Here is a 16065-nt window from a genome sequence, read left to right on the forward strand (position 1 = left end):
AGCTTTGTCATTAGTCTCAATAAATAATAAGCATCTAATGTATTTGAGACAAACTACATGTTTTGTCTGATTTATATCGTCTTATAAATGATCTGCATCTTACACTTTATCGGATAAGTATTTTCAAAGATATTTTTGAAGATATCTTTTCTTATAAAAATGTTTTTTTTGTTAGCATTAAAATTCTAAGCTTAGAGATTCAAACTCGTCTTTTGATTTAACAAAAAACTAATAAAATTATCCACAATTCTTATGTTGATCTTGAATCTAGATTTAATCATCTACTATACTTAAACTTACAAAGAATGTATAATAATTTCCTAACCCTGACAACTTGTCCTTTACTGACTAATTTGTTCATACCTTGAGTTTTAAACATCCTTTTTTAGTGATTCCAAAGTCATTAGTTAACTAACATCCAAGGCTACAATTTTTATGAAGTCACTTAACCCAATTATGTCATATATCACATTCAACAAGACATTTATCCCACCCAACACTAAGAGAACAAAGAGTAGGGATTGTTATCTAGAGCTCTTGCACCCAATCTCATGTTTTCATGCTCAACATGATTATGAAGTCTTCAATTGTGCACATACACAAATTTTGCAAATTGGAGGCTTCCTATGGCCTTTAATTGCTCGATCATCACTCATTTAACACTAAAAAGGCTTATAAACTGTTATTGACATTTCCAAAAACTAAATTTTATCACCAATTAACACCTTACTCTTATAAAACATCAATTGAATGCAATTTTCACACAATCACATAGCCAAACATCAAACTCCCAATTCTCAAGATTACAAAGAGGGAAAAACTCAAATTCATCAATCAATTTAGAAATTAACACATTAGAAATTACATATTTATCCAACACTATGTCAAAGTGCTCAAAACCCCTCTAAAAGCATACATTTTAGCAACCTAGAGAGGTTTAAAGATTACTTCACTACCTACAATTTCAAAATATATGCATCCAACAAAACAATCTCACTCTCCCTTACCTCGAAAAGCAATATTCATTTAGAAAAGTGCAATCTAAAATCGTGGTTTCCTTTCTATAGATTACAATATCATCTTTGAACGTTTCCTCCTAAGCATAAAAATCCCTCATGACTTTCTCTTTAACTCTTTTTGTGACTTATGTGTTTTTGACTACAAAAGTGATAGGTTTAGCTTTTTGAGCCTAAAACTTGTCACTTGAGTAACATGTCACCAATAACCTATTCATTTTATTTTAATTATAAAACATATTATATTATGTTAAAATCCAAATTAATTTACATTAACTTGACTAATAAAACAAATTAGTTAAATACTTGGAGGATAATTTTGTCACTCATGGTCATTTTACACAATTCGAGCATAGTTGTCACTAGTAAAATATACATATTTTTTTATTTGTCAAAATTATAATAGCAACACTAAGATATAATAAACATAAAACTTTGAGCAAATTATTTTAACTCTCACCACTAAACCGACCACGTAGTTGTAATGAAATATACATGTGATTTGGATAAAAATCATATAATATTTCTCTTAATACTCATTATTTTCCACCAACCTTCCAATATATAATACATCATTCATAAAGACACTTGACTTTAAGTTACAAACCCGTCAACCAATTGTTGGGCCCCATAATGGACCTTGACTTAAGACCAAACCTGGTTAGGAATTCTAATTTCCGTGGTCTTGGGCCACTTGACCCATCGCAAATTTAATTTTACTGCAATTACGAAGACACCCTGCAAGCAACAGCATTAGCAATGGCGTACGTCCAAAATTAATTTGAATCTCAAAATCGTGGCAGAGAAAACTCTGTCCTCTCTCTGTTCAATAACACAACATACTTTCTTAGAAAAAAAGGCTCATCCTCTCTCTTCCCTCTGCAACAAGTGTGAGTTGCTTTGTCCCATTCACACAGCTACTTCCATCACCACCTAAAATGCAACTTCTATCCTTTCATTTTCTTCCGACCCTTTTTCCCTTTGGTCCCCGCCACACTGCAACGCAGTGCCAGATACCAATGCAGCTCTAGTTTTGCTTCTGTGTAGATCTGACCCATGTGGGAATCTCAAAAAGAGAGAGGATTTTGATTTCTGGGTTTTCTTTTTTGGTGCATTGGGTCATTGGAAAAGTGGAAGCATTGTTGTTGGGGCCATGGGTTCCAATGGTAGCAAAGCCACTTCCTCTTGCAGTTCTTCGTCGTCTTCTTCGGGGAGTTTAAGGAAGGGTCGATCTAAGGGCCTTAGAGTTTTTCAATCTTATTGTCTTGGAACAACTTCTGGGTCTCACGATAGTAAAAATGACGACCAGGTAACACACTGATGTCTTTTCTTAGTTTTTTGCATGTTACTTTTTATTTTTTTTCCTTCACTATTTTTGTTTGTTTTCATTTTGTGCTTGTTTATCGTCCTCTAAAGGTCTTAACTGATATGCTTTGAGGCTATAAGGATATTTGGATTGTGAAGTGGAGGTTGGTACTAGGATCATGCAGCCAAGGTTTCGGAGTTTACTTACTGCATGGTTCTGTTCAATAATAGACTAATAGTGAATTTGATATAGTAGCATCGTCGTTTCAAGAGTTTTCTGCAGTTTATCTGTTAGTTTTTCTTTAAACGAGTATGTAAGATGTTTATCATATGCATGGGGTTGTGGTGGTACCCTGGTGTTGATTTCTCATGGTTACATTGTAAGTGCTGTTGTTTGATTTAAAACAAGACATTTTATTTCACTGTTTTTAATATAGAGTTGTTAACTCATATTTTCTGAGGTTATTGAAATTCTGCTTTGTGTCATACCTTCATAAATCATAATAATATGTGCTTGGGGAGCCATGCTTCCTTTTTATGAGCATTAGTAGATAAGAGAAAAGGAATTAGGTAAACTTTCTCACTTGGAATGTCACTTTTGGTCTGCAAATATTGCAAGGGTTGTCTTTCATCGATTTTTAAAGGATGAGTTTAGACCTGTCTTCTTATAGCGTTAAAGCTCTAACGTCAAAATATGGTTTATTGTGTATGGAGACAAAGGAAACTGTTATTTCTTGCCTTGCATTTTACCGTGGAAAGACATGTCTTAATCAAATGATTCTTTATGGAGAAAAATGACGATTTAATAAACTTCTTTTTTGAAAGATGCAACATCACACCTATTTTATACTAGAGGGTGACAATTTTTACCCAGATTTTCTGTAACAAGTTTTGAAAATCCTGGTTTACCAAAAATATTTTCATCTATGCCTATGGAAGTCTCATTATCTAATCAAAATTTCCTTTTAATGTCTTGGAATTAACTGTTAGAATTGTTTTACTTTTTTCTTTTCTTTTCAAATATTGCTTGAATAAACTTTTATACAAACACTTCTAGGAGAAATAAGAAGAAAAAATAAGCTAAGTTTATCCATAAGGTAAAATTAGTTTATACATAAGCTAATTTGTAGAAGCTCTCTCATATAGCTTCTCCAAAAGATTACAAATTAACTTGTGCATAAACTAGTTTTACCTCATGAAGAAGTTTGTTTCATTTTTCTTTTTTTCTTCTTATTTTTTTCCCCAAAAGTGCTTATGGAGTAATTTATCCAAACAGGTCTGTATCGATCTTGTATTGATTGCAGATTTGGTTGATTTAGTCAGTTTTGTGGTGTTAATTAACTGCCTAAATAGAATTTGTAACACTTGTTATAGGTTTGTGATCATAATAAAGCCAATGGCACTGCTGTTACATACACTGATGGCAATGGAACAGACTCAGTTGAGGTGAAAACAGAGTCATTTAGAAAGGTTAATGCTGGTGAAATGACTTTTATGCCTTCTAACGTTGACCTTCATGAATGGGGTGAAACAAGCATCCATAACACATCCAGAACTGGTAGCAGCTCAATTCATTCATCGTCAACTCATTCCTTGAACCCTACTAGTCATTTCCTTTCCCGGTTTTGCCTCATTCCTGGTAATGTAAGCTTCGGACTTAGCAGAACCACCAGTTTGGGGTCATCAAGGCCTTGTCCTGTGTCTTCTGCAAGTCTCTCAATATTTGGCAATGAAGATGAGCATAATCTCCATCGTGGATCTCTTGGAAGTTTGATTAACAGAAGTGAAACCCAACAATGTAGTGACTTGCTTCCTGCATCATTTTTCAATCAAATACATGCACAATGTCGCGAACATGCTTCTAATAATTTGAGGTCAAATGCCCCAACATCAGCTGTACCTGGAAACCTGCAGAGCAGTTCCACAGGTGGAATTTGTACAAGTGAAGGTCCAGGTGTGAACTTATTTTCTCCAAGAACTCAAATAGACACAGAAAATGTTGACACTAGACATATTGATCAACAAAATGGAGCTAGAGAATCAGTTGAACAGAATGTTCGTTTTAGCCGAACTTTAAGTGTTGGAAGGCTCCATGACAGAGTTCTTCGTCCATCAACATTATCTGAACTTCGCCCTCTGCAACAAGAGAGGGAGCTGGTTGATGTTAACCTTCCTAGACAGGATATTGAAAGACAAGCAGTGGAGGGAGATTCACGAGTGTCACCATCTAATCATAGTGCAGTGAATTCTTCTTCTATATCTGGTTATCCTCCATCTAGTATGTCTAACTCCTTGTTTGGCATCCAAGACTATGAGGTTGAAGCTTCACGATTGAGAGATGGTAGGTATCAGAATCTGCTGGAACATAGGTCCAATTTCCTTGAACGGAGAAGAAGAATACGGTCACAGGTTTGTGAATTTTGAGTTTTGAGCGAGTACTGATGATTTGATAATATACTAATATAGTAGTATACTAACATGCTAGTTTCATATCCTATTTTATTTTAGAAAAAGCATGATCCAAATGTCATGCTTGTAAGCTAGTAAGTGTGGCAAAGTAATGAGGTTGATATCTATGTTGTCATAATTAAATCACAAACTTCTAGAAAAAAGAAACACTACAACTTATGGCTACTTATTTGAAAATATCTTTACCTCAAACTTTTCCATTACTGATTTACATGTAAAATTATTTAGGTTCGTGCTCTTCAGCGGTTGGGTAGCCGATTTGAAAATATTTCTGGACATGATAGATCATGTATTTTGTCTGGTCAGAATAGAAATGGTCGTTGTACATGCCGAATCAATAATGGAGACACTTCAAATGATGATACCGGTGCTAGAGCTAGCATATCAAGAATTGTGATGCTAGCTGAAGCCTTATTTGAGGTAATTTTAATGTGCTGTTTAACTACTCTGGTTTCTGATTATCATTAATCATTAATAATATAATATTAATATATTAATATATTTATACAATTTTGAATCATCTGCACATATTTTTTATTAGGTTCTGGATGAAATTCACCAGCAATCTGTTGTTTTATCTTCTCGCCCTTCTGTATCTTCTATTGGATCTGTTCCTGCACCTAATGATGTTGTGGAGTCCTTGCCTGTCAAGTTATATGAGAAGTTGCATAAGCATCAAGAGGATGGTGCACAGTATGTCTTATTCCCATTTCTTGATGTTCAGTTTATCAAATGCTTTCAATGGATTTTCCATTTTTTCAGCTTTCATTTCATCTTATTTATTTATTTATTTATTTTTATTTTTTTATTGTTAATTTTGTCATTATCATCTCTTATTAGTGACATGTCAGATAAAGTTTACATAATAGGCCACTTGTTGATGATCGGTTATCCCAAAAGCTTTAGATGTTAGGTGAAGACTCTTGAATGACTTTATCTCTAAAAAGCAACCTCATGAAAGAGACCCTCGGGCTTGAAGTGTGGAACTTTTACCTTGTGTTGAAATTTGACTTTTTTATGTAGAAGAATGGGATGACACAGTCAATCTTTTCACCACTTGGCTGTTGAAGCTTTAATACTATGATTAAAGAAAGTGATTTAATGAAATTGAGTGTTAGGCTGCATAAACATTTTGGTATTTATGGATCCTATTTACAAACCACTTAGAGAATACTCTTAAGATAACGCAAAAATAATCCCTCGCATAATGATTAGTAGGCTTAATTAATTTTTTTGGTTTAATTAATTAATTAGCTCCCAATAATTCCTTTGGTTTTTTGATTTCGTACTAATGTCGTAAGCTTTCGTTTTAGACTAATCTAACTCATCTGTGAGGTAAGTAAATCTTGGCCAGGATTGTTTTGTTTGGTTTAATTAATTAATTAGTAGGCTTAATTAATTTATAATAGTCAATTTGTGAGTTTTAGCCCTAATAATTTTTTGCAGCAATCAAATCCTCTATTTTTTCTAATTGAAGAAACCAGGGCCTTCCAACAATTTGTTATCCAATCACTAAGATGCTATGATCCACTATTTTCATGCGTAGCGTGATACATTAAGTAATTTATTTATTTATACTGAGAAATTTAGATAAAGTTTACCAGTGGGTCCATTACTAAAGTGTCATGTCACATGTAAATGGTTAGCCACATTATGAACTTCTGTTAGTAATTAAGAAAGGGAATATTTTCAATTAGTAAATTGGGGGATTTGATTGCTTTAAAAAATTACTATGGATCAAAATCATACATTGGTCATAATAGAGAGAGAAAATGTTTAATTAAGTCTTTATTAATAATCAGTTATTTTAATCTAATCAATGTAAATACAGTGGACTATATTATGAACTAACATAAATGGTAATATTCTAATATAAATGTTAACATTTTGGAATTTTCCCAAAATAAAAGGGAAGGTAAATATGAAGTAATGTTATAGGATGCCGCTGTTTTTTAATCACAGTTTGTTTTTTTGCGTGTCAAAAGTTTTACATAACAAGAAGAAAATACTAACTGGTGTTATGAAATAGTAATTGCTATTTTCACTATAGTGGTATTTTACTGTTTTTAACTTTGCTAATCCCTATTTTCACAGATGCTATATATGCCTTGTGGAGTACGAGGATGGAGACAACATGCGAGTGTTGCCGTGCCATCATGAATTCCATAGAACATGTATAGACAAGTGGCTGAAGGAGATTCACAGGTATGAGAAAATAAGGATATGAATTTTTTTCGTATTAACTAAATTGGTAAATTGAAACATCAGATTTATACAAACTTAACTTTTGTTCCATTTACTGGTGCCAGTATATAGCCATACTGTATGCATATAAAAAAGTCTCTTGACATTTAATCAAGATGATCAGATTTTTTTTTGAAAATACGACAAAAAATCTAGTTGTAATCAATTGAGACTTTTTTCACTTAAAAAAAGTCTTCTAGTATTCAAAAACATAAATTTCGGTAGATTATTTTGTAAGATGATTTTTGTGAGACTTTTTAGTAGAAATTATGCCTAATAGACTCATTCAACAATCACTAAAATGACTATCTAACCATCAATTACCATTGGTTTAGATCGGGGAAAAAACTGAAGATTTCATCCACTCCTATATTTCTTTCTATTGACACTTCTACCTATGCTATTATTTCCAAAACATAACATATTTGGTGATGGATATGACACATTTAAAGATTCGAGAGGGATTGTAGATTTACATAATAAACTCAATTTCTTGTCTTTAGTTCTTGCCTATTCGTCATGACAACTTTTATAGAGGCCCTAATGGTTGGATTTCTTGTATTTAATCTTACATTTGTGCCGGATATAGCTACCATGTTATGTTCTCTACCTATGTAATGATTTTATCATATGTTATTTACGTAACATGTTAACACCTCTAGAGAGGCGTTGCATGTTTCTAACATTATATACTATGCACAGGGTGTGCCCACTTTGTCGGGGGGACATATGCATATCTGATTCAACTCCCACACAGAACTCCAGTGGCTAGTTGTTGATGAGTGAGTATCTGCTTTGAAGAATCCGCTGATACTTTCCTTTTGTGCTGTGAATACCTCAAGTTCACTCCTTTTCTGCTGCTATTGTTATTGCTGTCAATGATTATTTACTCTTGTGATAAATAAACATCAAATCCATGGTAGGGATAACTGATCTGCTTATGGGAGAGGATAGAAGGAAAGTAGAGAGAAGGGTTCTATCCGCAAATTTTTTATTTATTTTTTGGCCCTTGTGTTTCATCGGTTGAATAGTCTGAGAATGACTATATTGAAGGTTACATGGAACATGTTGAACAGGTCATAATGCAAAAGTAAATATTTACAAAGTTTACCCCGAGTTGATAGAAATTCATATTATTGCGTTGCAAAACAACCCCTATCGAACTAAATCTCCTATCCCTAAGTTGTATTCCATTCCTGTCCCACCAATAAATAAGTTATGCCCTTGAAAATATCCATTTGTTAAGATATTCCAATTTAATACTAAATTTGGTGAAAAAGATATTCCAATCCAAGGTGCATTCGTGCCCTCTAAGATATTGTTTGATTCCATTTTAGAGAAAAGAAAACATTTTGATTGATTAAAATCGATTAGTTCGATTTGAATTTAAAAAAAATATGTTTCAGTTTCAGCAAACTTTAACTAACTATTCTTCAATATTTTGATTCAATTTTGGTCATGATATATACTTTTAAAACCTGTCTCTTGAATCTTGATAAAGGGTACCTGGGATGATTCAATGTTGAAACCGTAGTCATGGTATGAAGTGAACCCCAATCTTTAACACGGCCATTTGGAGTCTGAGTTGGAGCGTGGTAACAAGTAGTGGAAATGGAAATACCTTTATTGTTTTTAGCAATTGGTGCCAAAATAGTTAATTTGGGCCTTAGAATATCTCATAGACACACATGATGTACTATATGTTATTGAATGAAATGGGTGCTGGTTCCTAAATTTTATTTTGCATGCTAGATTAGACTCAATTATTTAAACCCAAAACAATACTTATCATGTTTAGTGTAAGAAGAATGTATACGTGACCTAGTATAGAGATTGGACATTCATAGTCATCACTCCAACATATTGTTAAGAAGCTAAAGCTAAACGAATCCCAATTAAGAGAAGAGAAGGGTCTCCTAAGAAGTGGAAGAAAATTCTTTGTAAACATCTCCCATCATTCATCAATTCATTCCAGGTTTTATACCAACCTGATTTCAACGCAATTTGTATAACGGGCTAGCTTCCTGTAAATCCTTTTGGGCTTATTTAGACCAACTTATGGCCCAATCTTACTGGTTGGATGGGCCGGTTGTATCACATATTCTATCAATGCATGTGTTTTTAAGAACATATCGGTATCGCTAATTATCATGGTTTCTAAATTGTTCCTATAAAAAAAGAAAGAAGAAAGAACCTAGGTTCATGAATTTTGACATAAAGAAAGACAACACCTCCATCCACCATATGATCACAACCATGATTTTGTTTTAGGCACGATCGAAGTGGGAGAATTTTGATAAGTCAAAGAAATAGTGTTGCATAACTACATTACTAAACTCCTTCTAGCATCATTTAAGCTCATTCATGAAGTAAAAAATGTAAGCAGGCATTTGTAGAAAGCCGTTGACCAAAATTTGTATACATTCTTCATATGATTGTATGTACTAGTTCCTCTAACCAATTATTAAGAAATCAGTTATATATCTAATGGGTAGTTTTTTTTTTTTTTGGGTTGTATTCATAAGAAATAAAAATCAGAGCTGAACTAGGATCTCACATGAGAGATAACTAATGGGTAGTTATATATCTAATGGGTAGTTCCATTACATCATATAGATAACTCACTAAAATAGTTTTTTCATATTAATATTAAAATACTTTAATTAACTTTCACTAATTTTCAATCAATAATAGTCACATTTATTTTATTAACTAGGTATCAACAAGAATATCCGTAAAATTAATTCTAATTTTAGGAGCGATCGTTATATAAAATATTTAATAAAATAAGATTTTCAAATTCGCTTCACGTTACAACTAAAGTTTATTTGAAGTTATAATTAATTTTCATTTCAACAATAGCTATCGGATTTAACAGGTTTTAAAGAAAAAGGAAAAGAAAGAGAGGGCGAACCAAAAGAAAGAGAAATATTGTATTATGATAGATTAGCTACAAAAGAGAAAAGAATACCTATTTATACAAAACAAAAAATAAAACTAAACTAAAACTAAAACAGAAAAAAGCTAACAGAAACTAAAAATACATAAAAGAAAAACTAACCAATTAATTTGGTATTACCCCCTTGCAAGCTGGAGAATGTATGTCTAACATACCCAGCTTGGATAAGATGTGATAAAACTAGAAGAAGCTAGAGGCTTTGTGAGGATGTCAACTAACTGATTAGAAGATGAGACAGGCAAAAGGTGTATTAATCTAGAGAGTAGTTTTCGCGAACAATATGACAGTCTAGCTCAATATGTTTAGTCCTTTCATGGAAAGAGTCATTGTGAGCAATGTGAATGGCAGACTGATTATCACAAAACAAGTTACAAGGTATTTGCGTTGCATGATTCAATTCCTTGAGAAGATGACTTAACCATTGAACTTCACAAACTGTAGAAGCTAGAGCTCTATACTCAGCTTCTGAGGATGACTTAGAGACAATTGTCTGTTTCTTTGTTTTCCAAGAAATGAGAGATGCACCATAGAAGATACAATAACCTGTGACAGAGCGCCTAAAATCCGGACATCCAGCCCAATCTGAATCACTGAAAGCATGAAGCTTGAAATCTGATGTGGAAGGAAAGAAAAAACCTTTACTAGGACAAGATTTGATATATCTAAGGATATAGTTAGCTGCCTAAAGATGGACATCAGTGGGAGAATCAAGAAATTGACTTAATTGTTGGACAACATAAGTAATATCTGGGCGAGTTGTAGTCAAATAGAGAAACCTTCCAATTAGTCTTCTGTAAGATGAGATGTCATCTAATGGTGTGCCAGAATCTTTGGATAATCTAAGTGCAGAATCCATATGGTTCTTAACTGGTTTAGCTGCCCAAAGACCTGCATTAGATAAGAGTTCAAGAGCATATTTTCTTTGGTTTAAAGATGTGCCTTTATAAGATCTAGCTAACTCAAGCCCCAAGAAAAATCTGAGCTCTCCAAGATCCTTAATTCTGAACTTGTTATTGAGAAAGGCCTTGACTTGTTGAATAGTAGTAACATCATTCCCAGTAAGTATAACATCATCAACATAAATGAGAAGAGCGGTAAATCCAATTTTAGATTGCTTTGTAAAGAGAGTGTGATCAGAAGAACACTATTTGAAATTAAGAGTTTAGAGGGCTTTTGTCAAAGTGGTGTCTACTAGCTTGTTTCAGACCATACAAAGATTTTTTGAGTAAACAAACTTGATTTGGTTTTGAAGAAGAAAAACCTTGTGGAAGTTTCATGTAGACTTCTTCATCAAGATGCCCATAAAGGAAAGCATTATCCTTGTCTAATTGTTGAAGGTGCCATTGTTTAGCAGCTGCTATAGAAAAGAGAAGTCTCAAGGTAGTTATTCTTGCTACAGGAGAAAAAGTGTCTAGAAAATCTAGACCTTCAACTTGAGTGTACCCTTTTGCTACAAGTCAGACCTTATATCTATCAATTGATCCATCTGTCTTGTGCTTTATTCTATAAACCCACTTACATCCTATAGGAGTCTTTCCAGTAGGAAGATCAACAAGAGACCAAGTGTTGTTCCTTTGCAAAGCTGCAATCTCTTCTTGCATAGCTTTTCTCCAATTTTCAGATTTTACAGCTTGAGAGTAACTCTTAGGTTTAGTAGTAACAGATAAGTTGGCGATAAAATTATGATATTTAGATGACAACTTATCATAGGAGACAACAAAAGAAAAAGGATATAAGATTGGGGATTTTGTTTGTTGGTGACTGATGAGTCATTATTTTTCCTTATTTATTTATCTTTTTGTACTTATTTTAATTGTTGATTTGGGCTTTGTAGACCCCTAAAATTGTCCGGGTCGGAAATAAAGCTTGAAGACTCTCGAAGACTGAAGGAAGATCAGCCAGAAGGACTCCTGGAAGGCCCTAGGAGGGTTCTCTGTAGGTCTAGAGGTCTTAGAATAGCTCAAAATAAGGAAGTGGAGGGAATGAAGCCCAATACGGCCGTACTGAACTTAATACGGCCGTATTGAAGCTTCAATACGGCCGCTGTGAACTCAATACGGCGTATTGAAGTTTCTGAAACTTCAATACGGCCGTACTGAAATCAATACGGCCGTATTGAAGCTTCAATACAGCCGTATTGAACTCAATACGGCCGTATTGAAATTTCTGAATTTCAATACGGCCGTATTGAACTCAATACGGCCGTATTGAAGTTCAAAAATTTCAATACGGCCGTATTGCTCCTGTAGGCCGTATTGCGCCTATTCCCTATAAATATGACGTCAATTGGACGTCATTCCACACTTTCACACTCAGTTTTGACTCCCTCCTTGAGTATTCTGGGGTTTTTGAGCAGTGTTCTGCCCTAGAAATCTCTCTGGGAGTCGATCCGACGAAGTTCTGGAATTCCGAGCACTTAGCTTGGAGATTCGAACCTAGTCGAAGGGAAATCCTCCGGATTTCCATAGTCAAAATTTTATAGGAGAGAGCGAGCGAGCTTGTAGAGCGAGGGAACGCCAAAAAGCTTCCCAGTTTTACTCAATATGTAAAAGCACGCTTCAAGAGGTTTCTTCTTAAATCCTTCCTTTTACTGCTTTCTGTGTGCATATTTAAACTGTCATCATGTAGATAGTTAATTTATAATCGCTTATAATAAATAGGGGTAATTTAGTAATTTTATACTGTTATTTTAGAATATAATCTGTCATAGGGAACCCGAAAGGGGCGCTGTGGGGTGCTAACACCTTCCCCACGCGTAACCGACTCCCTTACCCAACTCTGGTTGTAATGGCCAAAGTTGATTTATAAAATCAATTGCCTTATCCCTTTTTCCAATGTTTTGAGTAAAACATTGGTGGCGACTCCACGAACCCTCCTTTTGCGAAAACCACTAATCCATGGAGGGTCCCGCTTGGGATTAATATGGATTGGTGAGACATTTAATAAATAAATTGGATAAGATCGACAAGGTCTCAGTTTGAGAACAAGTCGTTCTAATAATCCAATACATTTTCAAACTAAAATAAAAAGCGAGCTCGACCGTCTTCGCGACCGCCGAGGCCCGTTGGGGCCGGTGGCGACAGATGGCGACTCCACTGGGGAAGCCTCGAGAGTCAGTCCCATTTAGTGACAGATTATTTTTAATAAATAATAGTTAAAATTACTTCATTACCCCTTGCTTGTATGATAACATGCTTTATATATTTGGCTTTAAATAACTGTTGTTTGTTTAAATTTCCGCAATTGTTTGAAATACAAACTGTACACAAACCTTTGCACACAACAGTTCCCTCTATACCCGGGGGCATGAGTGGTAATCCATAGGGAGTGGATGTTAGTACGGCCGGTTGATGGGTTTATAGGAGCCTATGAGACCGTTGTCGGAAAAACATCACTCAAGGTGATAACCATGAACTTGAGTCCGACAGTGCGTTGGAACTTTCCATCGACTTACGACGAGAGGAATTGGGTCTCTATAATGGGGGCACCTTGGGGGCCTTTGACCAAGTGAGAACAGTTAGATCCTCCTTGAATATGCACTTTTCTGCAGGAGACCCCTACCTCGTGATTCGCTCGTGACTGTTCGTGGATGAGTGAATTGTTTGTGTAAATGCTTATGTGCAATTGTTTGTGCATTAATAAATAACCTCGTGATAAGGTCTAAAGAATAATTCCCATGCATGAAAATGTCATGACATGAGAGGAAAGACCATGTGTGAAAATATAATAAAAGTAAGGAGCATAGACATCATTATCAATAATACCTCATGCATCCTCATCATCATTTATAGGTTCACTAATACCCTCTCGATGTGAGTGAAAGAGACCCGTGACTATTGAGATTCTCCGTTGTGGAGAGATAATAGCCTAGGGAGGGTGATAAACTTTCATCTTAAAAAGGCAGCGCCTCAAAGATGAAAGATTATCAAGCTCACATCAAGAGTCTATTCATATCATAAATAAGCTAATTAGAATAAACATTCATTTTAGAAAGTGGCTGGTCATCTCTCTGTCCTCACACGCGCAAAGAAAATCAAGAAAATGGAAGCGCTAGAGGAACAAAACAAGAAGCTCACGACCGAGCTTTCACAGCTCAAAGAGCAGATGGCGCAAATGTTGGAACTCATGCGTCACCATAACATTCATGGATCTCATCACAGTGACCATGGGTCCCATCATGAGGGAGAGGAGGAGGAGCATGAAGAAGATCCTCCACATGCCATACCTCTTGGGGCTGGAATCATGATTAAAGAGCCCGAGGTTTCAAAAGAACAATTCCACGCCCTAGAGGATCGGCTAAGGGCTATGGAGGGGCATGATTTTGACATCAAAGATGCCGCCGACATGTGCTTAGTGAGGGATATTCAATTCCCTCCCAAATTTAAAGTGCCAGATTTCCCGAGATACGTGGGATCGACTTGCCCCAAGAGTCATCTCACCATGTACTGCCGAAAGATGGCTGCATATGCCACAAACGAAAAGCTCTTGATCCACTGCTTCCAAGAGAGCTTGGCTGATACCGCACTCAACTGGTATATGCAGCTAGATGGAAATCAAGTATGTACATGGAGGCAGTTGGCCGACGCCTTTCTCAAGCGCTACAAATACAACATCGACCTAACACCCGATAGGTCAGATCTTCAAGCCTTGAGTAAGAAAAATGATGAATCTTTCAAGGCGTACGCCCAACGATGGAGGGAGTTGGCGGCACAGATAGAGCCCCCGCTGTCGGATAAGGAGACGGTGTCCTTATTCATCAACTCGTTGACTGGTCCCTATTACGATAAAATGATAGGGAACACAACGACACTCTTCTCGGACATCATCACCATTGGGGAGAGAGTGGAACAAGGACTTAAAAGTGGGAAGCTAGCAAAGCCCTCCCAATCATTCGAAGCTAAGAAGACCTTTGGGAAGAAGAAGGAGGAAGGAGTCAACGCCATAACCATTTCTTCATCTTCTTCCACTTCGAAGTCAGGAAGATCGCAATTCATCCCTGTGAAGAAGTTTGATAAACTTCCGACCACTTATAGCGATCTCCTGCCGAAGCTAGTAGAAGCCAAACTTCTAGCTCATGTTCCACCAAGGAAGATCGACCCACCTTACCCCGATTGGTACAAGCCACAAGACAAATGTTTATACCATTCGGGGGCACCAGGGCATTCAACAGAGAGATGCCTAGCTCTCAAATACAAGGTCCAAAACCTTATTGATGCCGGGTGGGTCACCTTCGATTCGACAGCGCCCGACGTGAGCAAGAATCCTCTGCCAAAGCAGGAGTAGAGAGAAGAACAAGCCACGATAGGGCCCCTTCATATTTCTCTTTTAGGGACTCATGATCAGTACCCGAGATCATGAGAACCTTTTCATGTAAATAAGGGTTTTTGTACAGTTTTAATACATATCAATAAAGAGGCATTTTTCACATTATTCTCTTTTTTGTTCTTTTCTCTCTTTCCTCATTAACATTAATAATTCTAAACCTAAACAGAACCAATAAAATAATTATGTCTGTAATTGTTCGCTCTGACCGGGATCCGAAGGTGAAAGGGTTGAGTTGGACAGTGATGAGGAAACCACTTCTCCGGATCTGCAAAGATTGCTAGATCAAGAAGCTCGTCAAGAGAAATTGGAGACTATAAATTTGGGGCATGGCCGAGAGATAAAAGAGGTCAACATTGGGACCCATATCAATGATGAAATAAGGACACATGCTTCCACTATGATTATAATAAAATCATTCTTTCTCATTGCTTCTTTTCTTGCTTATAATAAAATTCTAAACTACATTTTTTAACCCTGTTTGAATAAACATGAATGAGGTTAAAATCATCTTAATAATAATAAACCCACATCATTTTTATGTGGAAGTGTGTGTGTCAACTTGGAGCACCTTTTCTTGGCCTCAATAAGTGCCATCATGGATAAAGAAATCCTAAAGATAAAAAGACCCGCTAGGAATCCCACAAAAGGGTGACCTAGGCAAAAGTTAGGGTTACAAAATAAAAGCAAAAGACCCGCTAGGAATCCCACAAAAGGGTGACCTAGGCAAAAGTTAGGGTTACAAAATAA

The 16065-nt window shown here is 35.7% G+C and overlaps 1 protein-coding gene across 1 annotated transcript; it reads left to right on the forward strand.

The window, feature by feature from the left end:
- Positions 1–1743: 1743 nt before the first annotated feature.
- On the forward strand, positions 1744–8144 carry LOC109792550 (uncharacterized). The gene is made up of 6 exons (XM_020351972.3): positions 1744–2325; positions 3696–4730; positions 5019–5210; positions 5332–5483; positions 6885–6995; positions 7737–8144. The coding sequence occupies exons 1-6, from the start codon at positions 2170–2172 to the stop codon at positions 7804–7806; spliced, it is 1716 nt and encodes a 571-aa protein (XP_020207561.1). The 5' UTR covers positions 1744–2169; the 3' UTR covers positions 7807–8144.
- The last annotated feature ends 7921 nt before the right edge of the window (positions 8145–16065 follow it).

The sequence above is a fragment of the Cajanus cajan genome, chromosome 5 (assembly GCF_000230855.2).
Source record: "Cajanus cajan strain Asha chromosome 5, NIPB_CcT2T_4, whole genome shotgun sequence".
In the NCBI taxonomy this organism is placed as follows: Eukaryota; Viridiplantae; Streptophyta; class Magnoliopsida; order Fabales; family Fabaceae; genus Cajanus; species Cajanus cajan.

Bases quoted from the DNA above. Each gene is read 5' to 3' on its own strand.
- LOC109792550 (XM_020351972.3), top strand. From the start codon at position 2,170: ATGGGTTCCAATGGTAGCAAAGCCACTTCCTCTTGCAGTTCTTCGTCG. The intron at 2,326-3,695 runs GTAACACACTGA...CACTTGTTATAG, and splicing joins ATAGTAAAAATGACGACCAG to GTTTGTGATCATAATAAAGC. The intron at 5,211-5,331 runs GTAATTTTAATG...ATTTTTTATTAG, and splicing joins TAGCTGAAGCCTTATTTGAG to GTTCTGGATGAAATTCACCA.